Here is a 19,681-nt window from a genome sequence, read left to right as displayed (position 1 = left end):
GTAGCTCAATACAGCACGCGCACTCACTGTACACTGTATGCAGTCTTTACATCATCAGCGCATCAGAGAACGATCCAGATGAAAACTGTACAAACGACATATTATTAATAATAGGATCAGATAATGTCACACAGAACAATTAATTTTATTCAGTGAAAATGAAATGTGTTAAGTTAAAATATTTAGTATTAGTCTAACCAGTCCTAGCCTATATGGGCTAGGACTGTAAGTCAAGCGCAATGTTAAAGTAACCTATGGCCTGATCTATAAGTGAGTGACAATAATGCAATACCTAGGCTACACACCACCTCAAGTGTAATTGTCCTGTAATGTATATTCTTGCAGAAAGAAGTGGATGAAGTGGTGCGAACATGGAACACCCACAAGATCAGACCCAGGCCAGGTCAAGATGTGCATGGAGGTCGTCCAGTCATCATGTACACAGTCCCACAGGTGTACGGTGCTGAGGACAAGCTCAAAACAGTGGACCTTGAGGAGGTGGTTGTGTGCAAGGACGAGTGCACACCCAAGAGTCAGCTCCCTTTGATGAGACTGTTTTCGAGCTCTGTGTACTACTAATGCAGGAGAATGGATGGGATGCTCCTACAGATGCTGCAGAACTGTACACCTCACTTAGAACAGTGATACTGCAAAATATTTAAAGATGGATGTTACGGTCAGGGTTTGTTTGGGTGTGTCCTGTTGTTTTGTCGGTTGTCCCTCTCCTCTGTCACTCTCCCAGGTCCCTGATTCATGCCAGCTGTCGGACCTTGCCAATCAGCCCACAACCAATCAGAGGGTGTTCCACCATCCTCAAGAGCCCTGCTGTTCAACCACACCTCAGTTATTTTCACCTTTCTGTTTTTGCAAGAGGGCATGCTGAAATCGTTTGCTCTTCAGACCTGCTTTTTGTTTGCTCTTTGTATAGTTTTTATGGGTAAAGTTAGCAGGAGAAAAGGGGTATAGGTAAGAGCTGCCCATGGGCATACATACTTACACGTAGGGGTTTTCCTTGTCAATACACACTAGGTAAATTGGGGACATGCCATCATTGTAGTTTTTGGCTAGTTTAGCTAGTAGCCGGTCATTACGGCTATGGTCTAGATTTTGGTAGATTAAGTAAGGGAATGTTTATAATTGTTTATTTTCTTTGGCACTGTTCTCCCCCTTTTCTCCTTAGTCTGGTAACTTTGTAGCCAAATAAACACCCATCATTTTATTTTGTGGTCATTGTCATTTGTTCACACCGTTTCACTATTGTCAACACATTGGTATACTGTAATATGTTGCGCTTCCCACCTGTCTGTCCCCTAGACTATACAGCCAAGGGTTCCTAATAATGGACTTTACTCTGTTGCAAACTTTCTTTACTAGTGTACCGCCGCTACAACATTCGTTAGTAGTAGTCCTCCCCCCCCCGCCCTGCTGAGAGAGGGGGGGTTAGTCTGCAGTGTAAAGAGGCTGTTGCTGTGGTCAAGGAGCCAGGAGGAGACCAGTCGTGACTCTTCTCGGATGCATCACAAATACGCCGTCGTAGTATACAGCCAAAACAGAGCATCTAAAGTTTTTCTAAAAGAAAAAGAAAAAAAAAAGGAGGCTACAGACAAATCAGATTTGCCATGATTGTGCAATCATGGTCAAGTCCAGAGTCCATGGATAAGTGAAACTGAACATGGCAATGCACTCCCGGTGCAGTTTGGGACAAACAAGCTACCCCATTAAACAGTTTAGGTACAAATTGGAGTCAGTCAGGAGGATAAAAATTACAGGACACGACACATCCTACTAGCAAGTGGGCACAAATGGGTGCAGGTTGAAGAAAATAAAATAAATAAATCCAATAACCAGCCATGACAAACACTCGCCGTGGGAATAAACATTCCAGACAGAACAAACATTCCATGCCAACCGCCGCAGTGGCTCCCAGTAAACCGAACCATGCGCTGCATTCGAAGGAGAAGACAAGGCATTAAAGTCTATCAATGAACATCTTTATTTTGCAGTTGGAACCATTTTTGGGGGGCAAAGCCAGTCAAAAAAAAAAAAACTAAAAATACAAAGCAGTCCTCAGAGACTTCACCTAAACTTTGCTTGTTGCTTCTTGCAAGTCCTGGATGACCAGCGGGCCGAGAACAGCACTATGGGTCAGCCCATGGAGACCTGAAATGCACAGTATGTTAGGGGAGTTATGACTGGAGGCGTCACCCACAGCCAACGTTACCCAGCCAACACACCTGAGCGCACGCCTCGCCTCTTCCTGTTCGCACAGCGGGAACTGCAGCAGGAACAGAGAGAACTCTGGGAAGGATCATCCAGGAGCTCCCACCTGTGCAACAAGACACAATCATCCGCTTGGCAAGCACCAACTCCGGTCACTAGTAGCTGCTCACCAGTTAACATGACCTAGAACAGCATAGATACTAGCAGCTAGATCTTTATTCTGGCACCAACAATGCCAAGGGGCTGTTCCCAGTCACTCTGGATACACCCAAATGGATGCAGATGGGGAAACGTGTACCAAACCCTCAATTTGCACTTACAAGAGACATTTTGGGGCCAAATCAAAAATGCCACTAGATCAAAAGAAAGCTATTGATCTAGTAACAAGATGGGAGGTGCCATCTTTAACAACATTGAAATAAAGGCTAATAAAGGCCCAAAGACACATCCCAAAAACCTTGGTTCATTCAAACACTTTTGGCCCTCCTGTAAAATTCAGAGTATAGCACTTGCACCCAAAATATTGATAACCAAGTGCATCCTACCGTCCTTGTTCCTGGTTGTAGTCACAAGCCTTCTTGCCTTCATTGAGGCTTTGAGGGTCCCAAATGGACAGTTTGCAGTGGATATAGATCTAGTCGGGGGGGGGGGGGAGGGGGGGGAGAAACAGGAGATGTTGGGCAGTCAAATTCCCCAAAATTCCCACACCTCCCACCATACTCACATTAGCCCCCAGGGCAAACTTGAAAGCCTGCAACTGAAGGTCAAGCGCACTGCTTTTTGCTCTAGGATGAAACCTGGATGAGCTGAACTTACTGTCCATTAAACAGCTAGGAAAGAAAGATCGATAAGTTTAGAACAGCTCCGTATTAATGCACAATACAGCAAGTTCCCGTAGAAAGGAATTATACTGGGGAGGAGGGGATGGGGATGGGAACACACACACACTTTAACCATGACTTCCAATTTTACTCAAGCAACCGTTTAAGTTAGTCCTGGATCCAGGGCCAAAAGTAGAAGTACAATTTCACTGCACAAAAACCACAAGACAAACCTGCGGCATTTAACTTTAAAATTTAAGGATGACACCAACTCGCTCATCCAAGCATCCTCCCTCCTTACCCCCCATTGGAGATGATGGGGTAGACCGGCCCAGAGGGGTCTGGTTCTGGAGTGGTCGTTGCCACACACTCGTCCATTAGCAGCAGCAGGGGAAGATGGTCCTGCTGGTCCACTGCAGCCCAGATGGGGATCAGGGAGCCCAGGTAGAAGGTGGAGGACTGGGCAGGGCCACTGAAATCACCTGCAGGGTGACCAGGTACACAATGAAGATGCCAACACTCAACATGAAGGCTTTAAAACAAAATGGCCACTGAACCAAGTACTGGGCGGCAGGTATAGGGATTGTGTACCACCAAAAACAATTCAATATTCACATACTTTAGAATGGGATACATCCTTTACACCAGCACCCCCTCCCCCCTCGTAAGCGCAGATTTAGAAGCCATGGGTTAGCAAGGCCTGGCCTGCCTCACCCCCATGGACATGGTTCTGAGCCAGAACACTTGCCTACCATCAAGTACACAAGTCATGTACAGCTCGTATACTCGAAAGTAGGGAAGTGTGCAGCTTAGCACTCACCATTCATGAGCTCCATGCTGAAGAGCAGTGTTCCGGTTCCCAGGATCTGCCAGGAGGGATGGTACAGGGAAGGACCCCAATCCTGAGGCCTGCACACAAGACATCACTCCCAGGATGTAACGGCCAATTAAAAAATAAAATAAACACCAGTCCGGGAAGGCCAGTGATTGCAGGCATTTGTGGCTTCTTGTCACTCAGCAGCCAAACAAGCCCTCGAGAACAAGGTGTGGACTCTGTAGCCAATGGCCAAAATTCACTTGTGCTGAAACGGACATAGCAGCCCTCCAGGACTGGAGTTTGACACCCCTGATCTCGTCTGGGTGGTTGTCGAACATGAGACAGCCATGGGTAAGGTCAAAACTACATCATTTGGTTAAACCAAGTCCACGCCAATCAGCGCATCCCATGAAACGGCTACAGAACTTGAGACCGGCCAATTAGTAGAATCAGGTCTGCCACATTAGGGTTGAGTGAAACCCTATAGGGCAGTACAGCTCCAGGAACAGGGTTGGCCAGCCGACAGTTAAAATGTAGAAGCGCAAGCAATTTAACCCACCATTAAGGCGACGGTGCAGCACAACACCAATCAGAGTGCTGGGAGACGAACCACAGCAAACCCCTCGTGCTCACCTCGGAAAAACACATGTAACCGGATACAGGGTTGGTGCGAGTTTAGCTCCGTCAAAGTGGCTCAGCTCATTGCTGTAGATTATCTGGCCTCCAGTTTTCGGGTGTCCAGTTACCTGGTGGAGATGAAAACAATGTACTGGTAACAACTGACATTTTAAAAAAACACCATTCTCTAAACTAAAAAGAAATGGGTGACATCACATTCCAACACAAGTAATCAAAAACGGGATTACTTCATTATCGCAAGAGGTCGTGAAGCAGGATTTATACATCCTGCAACATTCATGAATAAATCCCAAACCACTCGAACTAAAGAAACGTAATGGGTCAGGGCTGTAGTTGGCCATCATGCAGGTACGCATTGGGTTGGTTTTAAAAAGCCATGACGAATGGCGAGGCGAGTAGCCTACCGTTCGCCTGAAACTGCAGTCCTCCAGCTGGACGTTGAACACGGTCTCCATCGCTCCTCCCTTCCCGTCGGAGGGCGTCGCGGCTTCGCCTATGCAGTGACCCAGGAGGAGGTATGGTGCGGTCCCCCTCTGGCGCTCCGTCCATTTCACTCTCACGGTGTAGTTCCAGCCACATTCCACCGAAATCTCTAGCAGTAAAAAAATAAATAAACATTAGTCTTGCTCGGCACATAGGGAAGGGTGAATATGAAAACAGGAGGGACAATAACTGCTCCAAACTTTACCTGCATAGACTACAGCATAGCCCACTACAACCAAAAGGACCACGCTAAACTGTACCGGAATCATCTCTAGAGCGTGATGTTGGTTGGAAAAACGGCTGTATTCTTAACAGGACCTGATTGACTGCAACTGATTTCAGCTGTAACACATACGGTCAAGAGCTAGTCTAGTTTCGAATCTTAGTTGCATTCAATAGCTTTGTTGATTAATTTTAACTAAATACAATGCGGTAGTCCAGCACAAAGATAGCTACACTGTTTGGAAGTGTTCATATGTGATAATTACACGTTTTGACTCATTTGGGCGTCGATAAACCACTCCCTGAAATTGGTTCCGGCCACCACATGAAAGTGGGTCCCAACTTGTACCAAAGACAGGTAATGGATGTCGTCATTACGCTTGCTAATGAAATACGAGCCTTTGTAAAACGTTACGAATACGTAGCTCACGTACCTACGTACCGTAAATGTTCAATTAGGAAGAGGGAGGTAAAGTGGATGTTTCGGGAACGATACTTCCGGTATACTGCTCCCTATTAAATAGTGCTGAATATAGGTCTGGGTTCAAACCATGTGTTTCATGGTCTAAATACATGCCATGGCTATATACTCTTTAAAATAGTTTTCAGATCGCCGAGATAGTTTTAGCCATAATACTTCCCCTTTCATCGTGATGACATTTCCACAATTGGACCAGCCTAATGTCACCGAAGGTGTGTGTATTCATTTTTCGTGTAATCAGTAGCCTATCGCGAATGTTTTGGTATGTCCCATGGAACTGGCCAGTCCAGAATAGATAACGTCATGTCGATCACTTGCTGATCATACGGAACCTTGTACCTTTGTTGTTGGAGAACATTGAATGTTTCATGTACTTATATGACGTTGTTGCTACTGTCGTTTATGATGAAAAGCAGAGATGTCGACTCGAGTCACCTTTTTGACGACTTGCAACTTGACTTGACAGAAAATAATTTACTTGAGACTCGACTTGGAAGTTGATGACTTGAGACTTGATGTGACTTGAGACATGATGACTCGAATGACTTGTTTGTGTTCGTTTTGTTTTCAGTTTAAATATTATTCAAATGTTCAAGTTGTCAAGGTTACCGGTATGCGAGCGCGTACACTGGGAATGGCATGGTCATGATTGGATGACTGCCCTGTCATGTGAATGTGATCTGATCATGGCGACCGCGACTGTGGAAAGAGTCATCACTTTTGGATTTAAAAATGTCAAATGTGATGGAAAAAAACGAACTGCTGAATGCAAGACCTGCTCAACAACGATTTCTGACAGCCAGAGTACAACATCAAACTTTGTTCGTCATTTGAGGACTCATTCGGATCGGTAAGTGTGAGGGGTGGCTCATGTTAGCTAACGTTAGCCAGATAAAATGAAATAACCAGTGCTTAGTTTGTAAATCAGGAGGTCCCGATACAAAAAGAGGCTGCTGTTCCGTCGCGTCAGGGGGAGAAAAAAAAGTCCTGAAACGCCGCCAAGAGTTACCAACTATCCCGTATTAGCCGGGACATCTCATACATTGGGCTAAATTAGTTTGTATTGACTGCTACTCTACTCTGTGATCGGAATCCTTGTTGCTTCAAAAAGTTACCAGTTATTTTAGTCTGAACACTGTGGGTATGCTCAGTGAGCATTACTTCTTCTTCGTGTTTCCTTCTGTTGCCGCCACAGCACCCGACCGTGATGCTGCCCCCACACAATTGCACCCCCAATACTCTCCATTACCAGCTCCCAAAACAGACCACAGACACCAAATGCACATTAAATAACACATTTAATAAACATAACTTGTACTAAACGTTTGTCAGAAGCCGTTTCTACTTACCTCCTGCCCCGCGCTTTGAAAGCGCTGTAGGACACGGTGTCGTGGAGGAGGAACGGCTGATTAATTTAGTGGCTGTAATGCGACTATCAAAACCAACTATAAGCCGTTGAGAGGGCGAGTACAGGGAGATCTGTCCGACACGAGTCCAAGGAACGAGCATGAGTCCGCTGCAGTTAAAGAATGTTTATTGATACTACGACAAAACATTGCTCTGCATAGATGGTATTGCATTTGGACTTAGATGTTAGTGTTAGCGTTTAGTGGTCAACAGAAATATCGGCACCCTGACTCACCCTCTCTCAGTTGCAAACAACAAACAGACTGATTCCTAAATAGGCGCAGGTGATATTAGTTAGTAGGGAGGGCAAAATGGAGCTTTAGAATGTAGACCGCTGTGTGTGCACGTGAGCTCGCCAATAGATTTCTCACAGAAAACGTAATTTGTCCACTTTTTTACTTTACAGTAGAGGTGATCAAAGTTACAATAACTAAGTGGTAGTGTGTTCTAAGCCTTTACTGGTCCCTGTACGATGTTAGCATGATGTAGCTAGCATACGCGAATAGCACAAAGCCATACAATTTGCTTTTTAACGGCACTTGGTCATTCGAACGATATAAATAAAAGCATTCGATTAAGTTCGACGTCATTAATTCATCTTGTTTCTATCAGTGATTCGGCGTGATCGGACAGTTCTGTAGCTATGTAAATGACGTCAGAAGGACACAGCACTGTTATTTGCTACCTAAACTTTGACGCACGCTCGAGAGCGTTAACATGATTGAAGCCTGACATGTCTATTGTCAAAATCCATTGAAACTATGAAAAAGTAACCAGGGACTTTGGACTTATAAGGCTGGACATACCGAGTACCCAGCAAAAATATTGACCTGGCTACAGTCACACTTTTGACAGTTCGAACTGCCACCAACTGCCATGTATGAACGCGTGAAGTAAACCAGCAAAAGCTATTGTTGTGTCACCGTTGCGGGAGTGACTCGACTTGGGACTTGACTTGCCGTAACCAAGGACTCGACTTGACTTGACATAACCTGTGACTTGACTTGACTTGCCCAAGAAAAAAATACTTGGGACTTGCTTGAGACTTGGACCAAATGACTTGAGACTTACTTGTGACTTGGATAAGAGGGACTTGGTCACATCGCTGATGAAAAGCGCTAGCATAGAATATCAGTATACCGGAAATGCAATACAGCGGGACATCCTCTTTACCTTCCCAGTCGCGTAGCTTCGTATTTGTAGCTGCTCAACCTAAATCTCAGTTTAAGAACTTGCCGTTTGTGATGAGGTCATCGCCCCATGCGCATTATCAATTTATTTCACCAACAGAAAATGAATGCTGTGCCAAGATTGTTTGAGGGGGAAGAGATCATTTTGGTTTACACACAAGAGCCTGCTCCTTATGACTCAATCATATCTTGACCTGAGATTTGTGTATAAGCACCAGCTATGGTCACAGATTGCTAGGGTATCCTAAATGTATTACTGTGGTCAAGTACAGGAGTGAACCATACATAGGTTATAGAGTAGAGTTGGTTTGCAAATGGAGGCTATTGAGCAGTCAGTTGGTTTGCAAACTATTATTCTTTCATCAAATTGCAACGTTGTGGAGCCAAAACTTAAGATTCCCCTTTGTACTTATACATGGAAGCAACAATAAACCTCTTGAAACCTCTTAATGTGTGTACTGAATGGTATGCATCAGCTCTGAAATTGTTTAGCTGCACCAAGCACAAGCCAATACCGTCTTACTGTGAAATTTCATGTCAAGTCAAAAAGATAAGAAAAGGACACAGAGCAAATTTGTTTGGCAAAGCCAAGCATTTGGTGTTTATTTGGATAAAACGGGAGGGCAAAAGGAAAAAAAGTCAGGAGAATTTTAGCGCCCTCTGCTGGATGAGCACCGCAGTCAGCCTCAGAGCCACCTGCCCCCACCCAGCCCAGCTCGGAGACACCTGCAGCAGGTACGTCACCTGGAACAGGAGGGACTGGATCACTGGTGCAGGCCACACTGGGGGGGGGGGGGGGGGGTTAACAAATCCACATTGTCCCATCATTAGGTTTAAGGAATTTAGCAGGTGTTCACAGCCAGGGTGACAAAGTGTGTGCAAAAGGGTTTAGGAAAAGAGCAGAGGCTAAACTCATGCAACCCATCATAGTCATTACATAAACCTGTGGTGCTCTGAAGTTTGTGTAGTCAGCCCAGTATGGATTCTCAAGGGGCTACTGGTAAATGGTTGGCATTTATATAGCGCCTTTAAGCACTGTACAATTGCCCATTCACCCATTCATACACGCACTCACACACCGACGGCGATTGGCTACCATGCAAGGTGCCGACCAGCTCGTCAGGAGCATTTGGGGGTTAGGTGTCTTGCTCAGGGACATTCGACACAGCCCGGGCGGGGGATCGAACCGGCAACCCTCCGACTGCCAGACGACTGCTCTTACTGCCTGAGCCATGTCGCCCCACTGCAACCAGCATTAGGAGTTTAAACCTCTAGATCAGTCATTCCCAAAGCTCTCATGTATAGAGGGATCATTCATCCTCATTCAACTTCTTCTTGGATGCTCCCAGCCAGATTCTGGTATTCAAGGTGTTCCACTTAACCATTAAAAGGTTTGATTAGCTGCATCAGGTGTGCTTAAGTTGGAACACCTCAAATATCAAATGGTCGGTAAATGGCTGGCATTTATATAGCGCCTTTATCCAAAGCGCTGTACAATTGATGCTTCTCATTCGCCCATTCATACACACAACTCACACACCAATGACAATTGGCTGCCATGGAAGGCACCGACCAGCTCGTCAGGAGCAATTTGGGGGGTTAAGGCGTCTTGCTCAGGGACACTGGCACACCCAGAGTGGGATGGAACTGGCAACCAGACCAGCCAATATCAGGAACCGGCTAGGGGTTCGAGATCAAACCTGCAAAGGTTTTGGTGTGAAGGTCACGTCGGCGAACCTCGTTCTGGTACGGGACGCTTCCCGGATTCAGAGGGGGACCCGTTGATGATGGTGAAGGGTCCCACAGTGGCCGTGTGGCCCACGCCCTGCACCCCTGAGAACGAGAAGGACACTAAAACGAAGAACCCCACCGCCCCTTTTACAACCAATTGCCGAGATCAGCGCTGGATCAGCTCCACGTCCTTTCTCCTGCCGTACGCTACACCGCCGAATTTCACCAATTGGTTTTATTTGACTTCGTTCAAGTAAGCCAGTTGGTGAAATCAGGTGGCGTTGCACAGGGTTGACGCAGGCACCCGCAGACACGTCGAGTTGAGTACCACTGACTTCGATTAACATCAGGTCCAAGAACAAATCTTGGATGCATCCAAATCCAAGGGATGGATTGCCTTCCTCCACTCATCTCCTCCCCCCATACTTCCAGATAGGAGAACAGTGGAGGAAAGGAGGATACATTTTTCAGCATTGGGATACACCCCCTCTATGTGGAATTTCACCTTAAAACCAGCACCCTGTTGTGACCGAGGTAACCAGGTGAGGGGAGGTGGGTTAACTAACCAACTGCTCCAATTGCTTAAGTGCAGAGAAACAACGACCAGCAGACCCAGTAGCTCAACAGGACCAGAGGTTTGGAGCCCACTGCCCTTGGAGATCACAAGGGAGGCCCTCCCAGGACTGAGTAAGAACCTCCGATTCAGATGACGCAATTTCTCACAGGTGCTCTCTTGGCCACCGAGGAGAACATCGGCACACAGGTGTGCAAGGTGCAGCAGCACCAGGAAATACCTAAGTCCAGGCTCCGCCTGTCCCTGTACTTGCAGCGGGAATCACAGCAGGAACACAGGGAATTGTCGGAAGGATCATCCAGGAGCTCCCACCTTTGAAAAGATGACATCACTTCAACCATGTCCAACTGGCCCCAAGCACTTGATCCCATGTACACAGAGAAATTAACTCGTTAAAACCTACAATCACACAGTATGGAAGGGCTCCACTGCAGCCATCAGCGTCAGCCATCGCCATCGGACGCTGAGGGAACGAATCCATTGTAATTCATGACCGCGGCTCCACTGTAGCCATCACGTCACGTCGGATGGCAGCGTCAAAGTTCAGAGAATCGCTGAGGTTAATTTCTTGATGGTTGACGCGCACGTTCATTCCCATACAGCGAATTGATTTTAATGAGAAATGTAGCCTACTTATTCTGCTTGGTTTTTTTGGGTTTTTATTTTTTTTACAAACAAATTAAGTGGGTGGCTATTCACGTCGTCTACTATTTCAGTTTGTGTAGCTAGTAACGTTAATGTTGTATAACGTCGCCTTTCTCGTGTCGAAGCATTGTATCACGCGGACAAAAGCTGGAAAAACATTTTTTTTTTTAAATGTACAAATGCATTTTTTGTACAGACTGATGACCGCTTGCGCTAAAGTTAATTCGAGGGGTCAGTCTAATTTAGCTAGCTACAACTGAACCAATCTTCCTTAATCTAACGAGTGAAAACATCATAGCTGTCGACATCAAATGTAAAGTGAGCAAGCAAAACAACAGTAGGATGTCGGATGTATTGATGCTGGCGACGGCTAACGTTCAACGGCTGCAGTGGAGCCGTACTGTTAGTGTCAAAAGGGTTAAAGTACTGACTTAGTTAGTCTGAGATCTGCATTCAACATTAATAGCCAATACATTGGTAAAGTGCTCAACAGCCAGCCTTCTGAGGCTCTGGCAGTTCTATTGAATTAGCTCGTTGTATAAGAACAGTCATATACATTCCTCACCAAAAATGCCTACACTTGAAACGCAGGGACGCTTAAAATCATTGAGTGCGGACATTACACACACACACACACACACACACACTCACACACTCACACACTCACACACTCACACACTCACACACTCACACACTCACACACTCACACACTCACACACTCACACACTATCTGTGAAGAGACCAGGGTCAAATTGTTGAGGCAAGTAGCCAAATCGTGAATACAAACGTTGCCATAGTTACCCTTCCAGCTCTTTGCTATAGTGACAAGCCTTCCGACTTTTGTCCAGTGCCAGCGGGTCCCAAGCCACAACCGTACAGTGGAGGTAGACCTAGGGGTTTGGGGACACAGAGTGAGTGAATATTTCAATCTAAAAAGGTAACAAACGCCTTCAAACCATAACACTGTTTATCCCTCCCCCTTCTCTGTAAACGCGCTGATGTTGAAATGCCGTTGGCTGTGGCAATTAGAACCAATTTTAAACCAATTATTGTACAGTTATTCAATGTTTTGGTACAGCGTCTGTCCGTCACCTGTATATTCTGAAGCCTTTTTCAATGATAGGAAGGGATTGGTCTTGTAACAATGTTTTAACAAAAAAATCCTACCTATTGTAATCTACCCTAACCCTATACTCTGTTCCAGTGTGTCAAACTTACATTTTTAGATTTTTCTCTTCTGGACTATTAGGAACGCAACGGGCTTGTACTCAGAATTAGCGTGTTGGTTCTTGGTGTTAGCGTGGTTAGTGTTTTAGTGCGTCACATGGTTAACCAGGGGCCAGGACTATAGAGTTGGCTGGATAACGGCACTGCCCCAGGCCTGACATGGCTGCTTGTAAAATTGGCGAACGCACTAGAGTTTCTCCTGGCAACACAAGAAGGGTGGGGCAGCCTGTAGCGTAGTGGTGAAGGTAAATGACTGGGACACGCAAGGTCGGCGGTTCGATCCCCGGTGTAGCCACAATAAGATCCGCACAGTCGTTGGGCCCTTGAGCAAGGCCCTTAACCCTGCATTGCTCCAGGGGAGGATTGTCTCCTGCTTAGTCTAATCAACTGTACGTCGCTCTGGATAGGAGCTTCTGCCAAATGCCAATAATGTAATGTAATGTAATGGGTAGGGGAAGCAGCCAAACAGGAAGTAGTCACATCTGCGTTGCACTCACTTCCTGTCCCACGGCAAATTGGAAGGCCTGCAGAAGAAGATTCAGCTCAGAACTCTGCCTTCTGGGCAGGAACCTGGAGCTTCCAATCTTGCTGTCCAGCAGACATCTTTAAAAGGGACAAGGTGGGTGGAACAGCATTAGAAACAGTTGAAATTGTACTTCCCTCTAGGGTCTTTCAGCGAACTTATCCCTGGTTATGGGTATGCACTTTGTTGTACGTCGCTCTGGATAAGAGCGTCTGCCAAATGCCAATAATGTAATGTAATGTAGATATTTCCAGTATTGGAGGGTCAGAGTACTGGCTCAACAAGGACACAGAGTCATTGATGGATGCAAAGCACCATGGGTACTTTCCTTCCCTCACTGAAGCCTGGAAGGCAGCAGCTTGTAGAATTAGAAAACTTGATAACCACAGATTTAACTAGCTAGCTCAGTAACATCAATGGATAAATTTGGTAAAATACATCAGATAAAAACAGCTTGTGAAGAACTATGTACACATCATCTGTGGTTGGCTGAGCTGAACCTCCTGCCTTCCAGGTGTCACTGAGGGAAGGAAAGTACTTTGAGCGTGACTGAGTGTTACAAGCAGGGTGCGTGTCAATATCTGTATAGATATTGTTCTTTTTTCTATTAGCTATTGTATTGTTGTACTCGGGGTATTCTAGCTGCCAACTGTGGTATACTAGTTTGGAAGTTGATGTATTCTTCAAGGGTTCTGATTATCTGTATGTTTACACTAGGACTCTAGGATGTTTGTACTGTCCTCACAGGTCCTCTTCGCACTTGTACTTGTGTTTGATCTGCACTTCGTTGTATGTCGCTCTGGATGAGAGCATCTGCCAAATGCCATGTAATGTAATAAAAAAAATATTAAAAAAACACCCACATCCTTCCTCCACCAGGTTATTCAGTCACCTCAGATCAATGAAATGACAGAAGGGGACCAGATGGTAAGATATTTAGCAAAACCTCACTGCCCACAGAATAGCCTTAGTGAGCACAGACCTCCCCTCCCACACCCAGAGACCCTTACCCCCCTCCCCCCCCCCTTACCCCCCATTGGAGATGATGGGGTAGACCGGCCCAGAGGGGTCTGGTTCTGGAGTGGTCGTTGCCACACACTCGTCCATTAGCAGCAGCAGGGGAAGATGGTCCTGCTGGTCCACTGCAGCCCAGACGGGGATCAGGGAGCCGAGGTAGAAGGTGGAGGACTGGGCAGGGCCACTGAAATCACCTGCAGGGAGACCACGTGTAGCATAAACGCCAACCGTTTTACCATCCTTCATTAATGTCCAAGCCAGACTGCAAACCACCACAACCAGTTTGCTCCCATTTAGTGAGCATTTAACAAGGGATTAACAAGAACCAGTCTCACAATATAAAAATGGTGTGCTGTAACCAGGGGAGGATTAGGTGGCAGGTCGAGAGAGCCAGCTATGGAGTTTAGTCAGGACACCAGGGGAACTTCCCTACTCGTTGAAAGTGTGTCATGGGATCTTTAATGATGTTAAAACGGCAGGGCCCCGGTTTAACGTCTTCCGACAGCACAGTGTCCCCATCACTGCAAGGGGGCTTTGGGGCTTTTGATCAGAGGGAAGATTTCCACCAACACCACTTCCAGCAGGAACTCAGTTTTCCCAGGAGGTCTCCCATCCAAGTACTAAACAAGCCCACACCTGCTTAGCTTCAGCCATTCAGTAAGACAATGACACTCAAGCTTACCGAGAAAGGGCCGGTGGGGGTGCAGGTTTTTCTTCCAACCAAGCAGCTACACACCCGATTCGAATAATCATTAGCAAATACTTGATTAGTAGAATCAGGTCAATCAAGTACTTGATAAGAACAAAGGCTTGCACCAACACCAGCCCTTTCTGGGTAAGATTGAGCATCCCTGCCATAGAAGAGTGCATGGTGCTATGGTTCCTGGCCAACTGCTTCACACAAGACAGGTCCCTCAGTTTGACAGTTTTTCAGCGTCGCACTGCTCACCGTTAGCAATCCCCATGTAGAAGAGCAGACTCCCGCGCCCAATCGCAGTCCCAAAGCCTGCGCCCGGGAATCCTTTGAACCAGTCCTTGGGCCTGCGTGTGGCAAGGATACGCTATTTAATGGAGCTAGGATATGAGGATGAGGACATGAGAAAAGCGCTTCACAGTTTAAACGTCGCGGCGGGGTAGCTGACCACTGAGCGATAGCTTCTACATTGAGTATGAATAATGAACCGCCACTCTTGCCCTTACCTTCTGTACATGCACTCCACAGGGTAAGTGAATACGGGTGGTTGTCCCTTGGGTAACGGCCTGTAGGTCAGCTTGGTACTGAAAGTGACCCACTTCCCCATTATCTTGAAGGAGAGAAAATACGTCGAGTTCAGGCTACATTGCACATCTGCCAGCCCTGCTCAACCGCTCTACTAGATTAAAGGAAGCGTATACCTGGCGCTTTATACGACATTGGTGGAAATGGACTCGGAACGCGATCTCCATGCGTCCGTCCGGCAGGTCGGTGACGTCGTATGGAAAGGCAAAGCAGCTACCGAGGAAGACGCGGTTGAATTCCACATCCTGGGCCGTCCTCCATGTCACTCTGATGGTGCCGTTCCCACACTCGATGTGGACGTCTGTCGGGAAGAAAATACAGAATCCGCCGAGATTCAAACCAAAGCACACCTGTTAAATCCTATGTATAAAAATAAAAAAAAAGATTATCGAGACATCCGTGTAATTTAAAGCTCAGAGCATGACGAGCAAAGAGGCAAAATGCCGGTTCGCTTGCTGGTTCCTTAGATGAAAACAGGATACAGTCAACAAAAGTCATTTTGTATCATCAAAGCCATGCAAACACTGAAATATTAAATGATTTATACCGCCATCATCAGCCTTAACGACGACTGTGACCACAACATTCAAGACCAAAACACCTAGCCAAAAATGATTCATTTACACTAAGTGAGACTACCCTGTAGCCTACAGCCCTTTAGACGTACGCGACAACTAATCACAGATAATTAACGGAAAAATTCCACCTGTTGCACTGTGATGTCCACACACCTGTACATGCTTTGAACAATCCCGCGACTTTCTTCAAACGTTATACACGCCGCCAGAGGACGTTTCAGGAATTTCACTGACACTTTCGAAAAAGTCCCATGAAAATAACATTTAATCGATGCTTTTCAAGCAAGGTAGAGGGGCCAGTGGAACGCAGTGCTTTCCCAATTACACGTATTTATTATATCTTCTGGAAAAAAGGGGGAAAAAATTAAGTTACTGTGTGATCGAAGGCAACACTGTACGAATGGACGCCTTTTTATTCCGGAACCATAGATCTCACACATTGAGAACGTTGGGATTTTTTTGCACGTTACACAGGAAGTGAAGTATAAATGTTGTCCCCCTTCATTTTATCAATAAACCAGAATAAATAAAAGCACACGATTTGTTTTAGTAGGAGGCAAATAAGAACAGATTTTTTTTTTTTTAAAAGCAAACCTTTTAAGTAATATTAATAAAATCATATATTTGGACAGACGGTGAAAATGTTGATTAAAGTTAAGGTAAGTTAAGTCTCAGTCAAAGAAGTATTTGCAAGCCGGCTAGCTAATGTCAATGTAACGCAAGTTAAGAGGTAGCGTATACATGCATGATTATATATAGCTGTGTGACATCGCATGCGGATTACTCGGTTAAGTAGTGCTAGTTAGCCTGCTTCATACACAGGAATGAGAAATATTAAATACTTTGACGTGCTGAAATAATTACTGATTGTATGAAATCAAGGAATGATCTAGACTACGTTAGCCACGTTGGTCGGTCCAATGGGACGCGTGGTAAGTTCCGGAGGTATACCGATAAGGAGGAGCGTCGGGGGTCCACCGAACCAAACCGTTTTCAATTAGCTTCAGGTAAACTATCGTGCAAGCAAGTAAGCATTGAAACCGAAGACACGGCGAATGAAAGCAGCGGGATGTATATTTGCCCCAAACCGACGTTTGTGTCCTCATTTGTGAAATAAAACCGAAAACATCCAGTATCCCTACTCTTTTTTTTGTTTTGTTTGTTTGCTTTACTTGTGTTTCTGTTCTTCCTCTCAGACACTCACGGGTAAAGAAATCGAGATTGATATCGAGCCCACAGACAAGGTATGAATAAGCGTTTGTGTGGATGAATCTTTACAGTGCATTAAACTTGCATGTAGTGTAGTAGCCTATTAATGTCCTGTAGTACCAAAGCAGGCAGGGTGTGTATATGAACTGCTCTCACTCATTGTAGTCACTACTATTGTCATTGTGTATATACAGTAGTAACTTTCTCAGTGGGTGTCAACGTCACTTTCAGGTGGAAAGGATTAAAGAAAGAGTTGAGGAAAAAGAAGGAATTCCACCTCAGCAACAGAGACTTATCTACAGTGGGAAACAAATGTAAGGTTCCATTCTGTATACGTGCGTGTGCGTGTGTGCGTGTGTGTGTGTTTGTGTGTGTGTGTGTGTGTGTACGCGCTTGTTGACAGAGTACTTACAAGCTCTGACATCCCTGAAAAAGGGACCCTGGGTGTTTGTGTGGCTGGGGGTGTTTGTGTGGCTGGGGGTGTTTGTGTGGCTGGGTGTGTTTGTGTGGCTGGGTGTTTGTGTGGCTGGGTGTGTTTGTGTGGCTGGGTGTGTTTGTGTGGCTGGGTGTGTTTGTGTGGCTGGGGTGTGTTTGTGTGGCTGGGTGTGTTTGTGTGGCTGGGGTGTTTCTGCGTGTACATGCAGTCCGCTTGCTCATTTTGGTTTGGTTTTCTTTGTTGCTGAAAAATGCCTGTATGTATTGTAACGGTTACTTAAAACTCTCTTTTTCTCTCCCCCCTCCCTGTCAGGAACGATGAGAAGACAGCCGCAGACTACAAGATTCAGGGGGGCTCTGTGCTGCACTTGGTTCTGGCACTGAGAGGCGGGGCCTGACGGTCAGAGCAACCAACTCTGAGCCCTGGTGTCCGTCTCTGGTGCCCCAGGTTTCTGACGGTCAAGTTCACCCATGTAGAGACGTGTGTAGAAAAAATTTTTTTTGTACTTTTGAAAAAAATATTTGCTGCATTCCACAGATGGTTATGTTCCTGGGACAGACTAGGAGAGCGCACCCCTGTGCGCGTGCTAGAGAGATCCGGGGAAGCGGGCATCTGTCGCACTTTCCTGAGCGCCCCTGAATGCACCGCCATTTTGAGGCTGTTTGATCGATTGCTTCATGAATAAAATGTGAAGTCGACTGTTGCTCTGTGTCTGTTTTCAGTGGGAGTCACTGTGTGTGTGAGTGAGTGTGTGTGTCTATGAGTGTGTGTGTGTGTGTGTGAGAGAGAGAATATGAGTGTGTGTGTGTGAGTGTGTGTGTGTGTGTGTATGAGTGAGTGTGTGTGTGTGAGAGTATGTGTGTGTGAGTATGAGTGTGTGTCCAGGTGCAGCATGTCTATGGAGCTTGCGTTACTAAAGTACACACAAATTTGCACACAGACACACACATCTTCCATTCAGCGCAATAAGTTTGCTCATTACTGATGACTCTTAAATGTCAGGTACTGTGTTCATTTAGCTGACATCATGTTAGTGGTCATGAGTCTTCAGCTCTTTTCAATCGACTTTTATTTAAAAAAATAAAACAACCCAAACCAAAACAAATCAACCACAGCAGGGATTAATTCTCAACACAACATATTGCCTCCCCCAAACACTTTGTGCCACAGTTAAGTCGTGCGTTTCCCCACACAGTACGAGGAGTGAGCGCTCTCCACACACTCCTCAGTTTCAGTTGTGCATGTAGTGTATGAGGAGTGTACACAGAGCTGTAGAAAACACTGCAGTCCTGGAGGGTGTTTCTGCACAGAAACCTGAGCAGCAGAGGGACTCTCTCCTGAAAACTGATGTGTCGTAACTGGGAAAATTATTTAGGCGCACATCCACTAATACGGGATGCATTAGTGTCTCTCCAAAATGAACTTGACTTCAAGCTGAAGGGTCGGTCCTAATTTAAAAACATTATCTAGAGAGGAACGGCCATGTCTGAAACAGCTTCCCAACTACTGTGTCCTCAAAATCTGTACTGTACTAAACGTACTGCTTGCATATCTTCGTACACGATGTGTTCCCGAATGCAGACCAAGGACACTGGAGGAGAATGTTCAGTAAGTGAGCGATCAGCAGGATGTTTGGTAATAGAGACTACGTATTTTGAGGACACGGTTGTGTCGGGGATATCCACACTCAGGGAAACCCTAGAAATACGTACATATTCAAAACAACATTTAGAGAAACTTTTCACCTACTTAACAACTTTCTCATCCGGTGTGCTCAGTTTAAGTGAGCTTTTGGAAGCCAGTCGGCTGACGCAGACACGGCTTTGGCCTTAGCAGTGAGGTCACAAGCCAACGCCAAGCTGGCACAGAGTGAGCTGTTAGCCATTAGCTTTGTGCTAACACTACGCATTACATCATCCTCTGTCAGAACCCATACAGTTGCCCCTGAACCGCTCTACAGCCTCCAGTGAGAGGGACAGATAGTGCTCCGTAGTGCGATGGGGAAAGAGAGAGAAAGGGAAGAAAAAAACACTGCTGTTTGGGAGGAGAGGAGAGATTGAGCGTCCCGTGGCTCAGTGACCAATGGGGACCCAGCTCTCGTGTCACATGGAGATGCTCGTTTCCAGACACACCCGCTCTTCCTCCTCAGGAGTCCTTACAAAACCACTCTGTCCCGATTGGC

At 46.0% G+C, this 19,681-nt stretch overlaps 4 protein-coding genes across 6 annotated transcripts in view; 1 reads left to right on the top strand and 3 right to left on the bottom strand.

Moving 5' to 3' along the window:
- Positions 1 to 2,034: 2,034 nt before the first annotated feature.
- On the bottom strand, positions 2,035 to 5,520 carry LOC133136361 (zona pellucida sperm-binding protein 3-like). Its single transcript, XM_061253810.1, has 9 exons — positions 5,186 to 5,520; positions 4,902 to 5,089; positions 4,492 to 4,604; positions 3,862 to 3,950; positions 3,343 to 3,523; positions 2,945 to 3,050; positions 2,766 to 2,854; positions 2,235 to 2,326; positions 2,035 to 2,160 (listed from the first exon to the last, which is right to left on the bottom strand). Exons 1-9 carry the CDS (start codon positions 5,247 to 5,249, stop codon positions 2,081 to 2,083), a joined length of 1,002 nt encoding a protein of 333 aa, XP_061109794.1. The 5' UTR covers positions 5,250 to 5,520; the 3' UTR covers positions 2,035 to 2,080.
- A 3,329-nt stretch (positions 5,521 to 8,849) lies between these two features.
- LOC133136357 (zona pellucida sperm-binding protein 3-like) lies at positions 8,850 to 15,994 on the bottom strand. Of its 3 annotated transcripts, none has more exons than XM_061253804.1 (10): positions 15,824 to 15,994; positions 15,393 to 15,577; positions 15,198 to 15,301; positions 14,947 to 15,038; positions 14,011 to 14,191; positions 12,955 to 13,060; positions 12,032 to 12,120; positions 10,806 to 10,897; positions 10,018 to 10,113; positions 8,850 to 9,062 (listed from the first exon to the last, which is right to left on the bottom strand). In XM_061253804.1, exons 1-10 carry the CDS (start codon positions 15,894 to 15,896, stop codon positions 8,920 to 8,922), a joined length of 1,161 nt encoding a protein of 386 aa, XP_061109788.1. In that variant the 5' UTR covers positions 15,897 to 15,994; the 3' UTR covers positions 8,850 to 8,919. The 3 variants fall into 3 exon arrangements, with proteins under 3 accessions (XP_061109788.1, XP_061109790.1, XP_061109789.1); XM_061253806.1 differs by having other exon boundaries at positions 9,981 to 10,113; positions 15,824 to 15,992; XM_061253805.1 differs by having other exon boundaries at positions 8,850 to 9,024; positions 9,981 to 10,113; positions 15,824 to 15,992.
- A 72-nt stretch (positions 15,995 to 16,066) lies between these two features.
- Positions 16,067 to 18,197, top strand: nedd8l (NEDD8 ubiquitin like modifier, like). The gene is made up of 4 exons (XM_061253835.1): positions 16,067 to 16,513; positions 17,051 to 17,098; positions 17,295 to 17,377; positions 17,812 to 18,197. Exons 1-4 carry the CDS (start codon positions 16,496 to 16,498, stop codon positions 17,894 to 17,896), a joined length of 234 nt encoding a protein of 77 aa, XP_061109819.1. The 5' UTR covers positions 16,067 to 16,495; the 3' UTR covers positions 17,897 to 18,197.
- Positions 18,198 to 18,551: 354 nt separating this feature from the next.
- Positions 18,552 to 19,681, bottom strand: part of ap1g2 (adaptor related protein complex 1 subunit gamma 2) — a 22,002-nt gene continuing 20,872 nt past the window's right edge. The window contains 1 exon segment of the mRNA XM_061253775.1: positions 18,552 to 19,681. This exon segment is cut by the window's right edge and continues 457 nt beyond it. The gene's annotated coding sequence lies outside the window, so the exon portion shown is untranslated.

This window comes from Conger conger, chromosome 9, assembly GCF_963514075.1.
Source record: "Conger conger chromosome 9, fConCon1.1, whole genome shotgun sequence".
Classification (NCBI taxonomy): domain Eukaryota; kingdom Metazoa; phylum Chordata; class Actinopteri; order Anguilliformes; family Congridae; genus Conger; species Conger conger.
The sequence above is the reverse complement of the archived record's forward strand: the minus strand, read 5'-3'. Positions and strand labels throughout refer to the sequence as shown.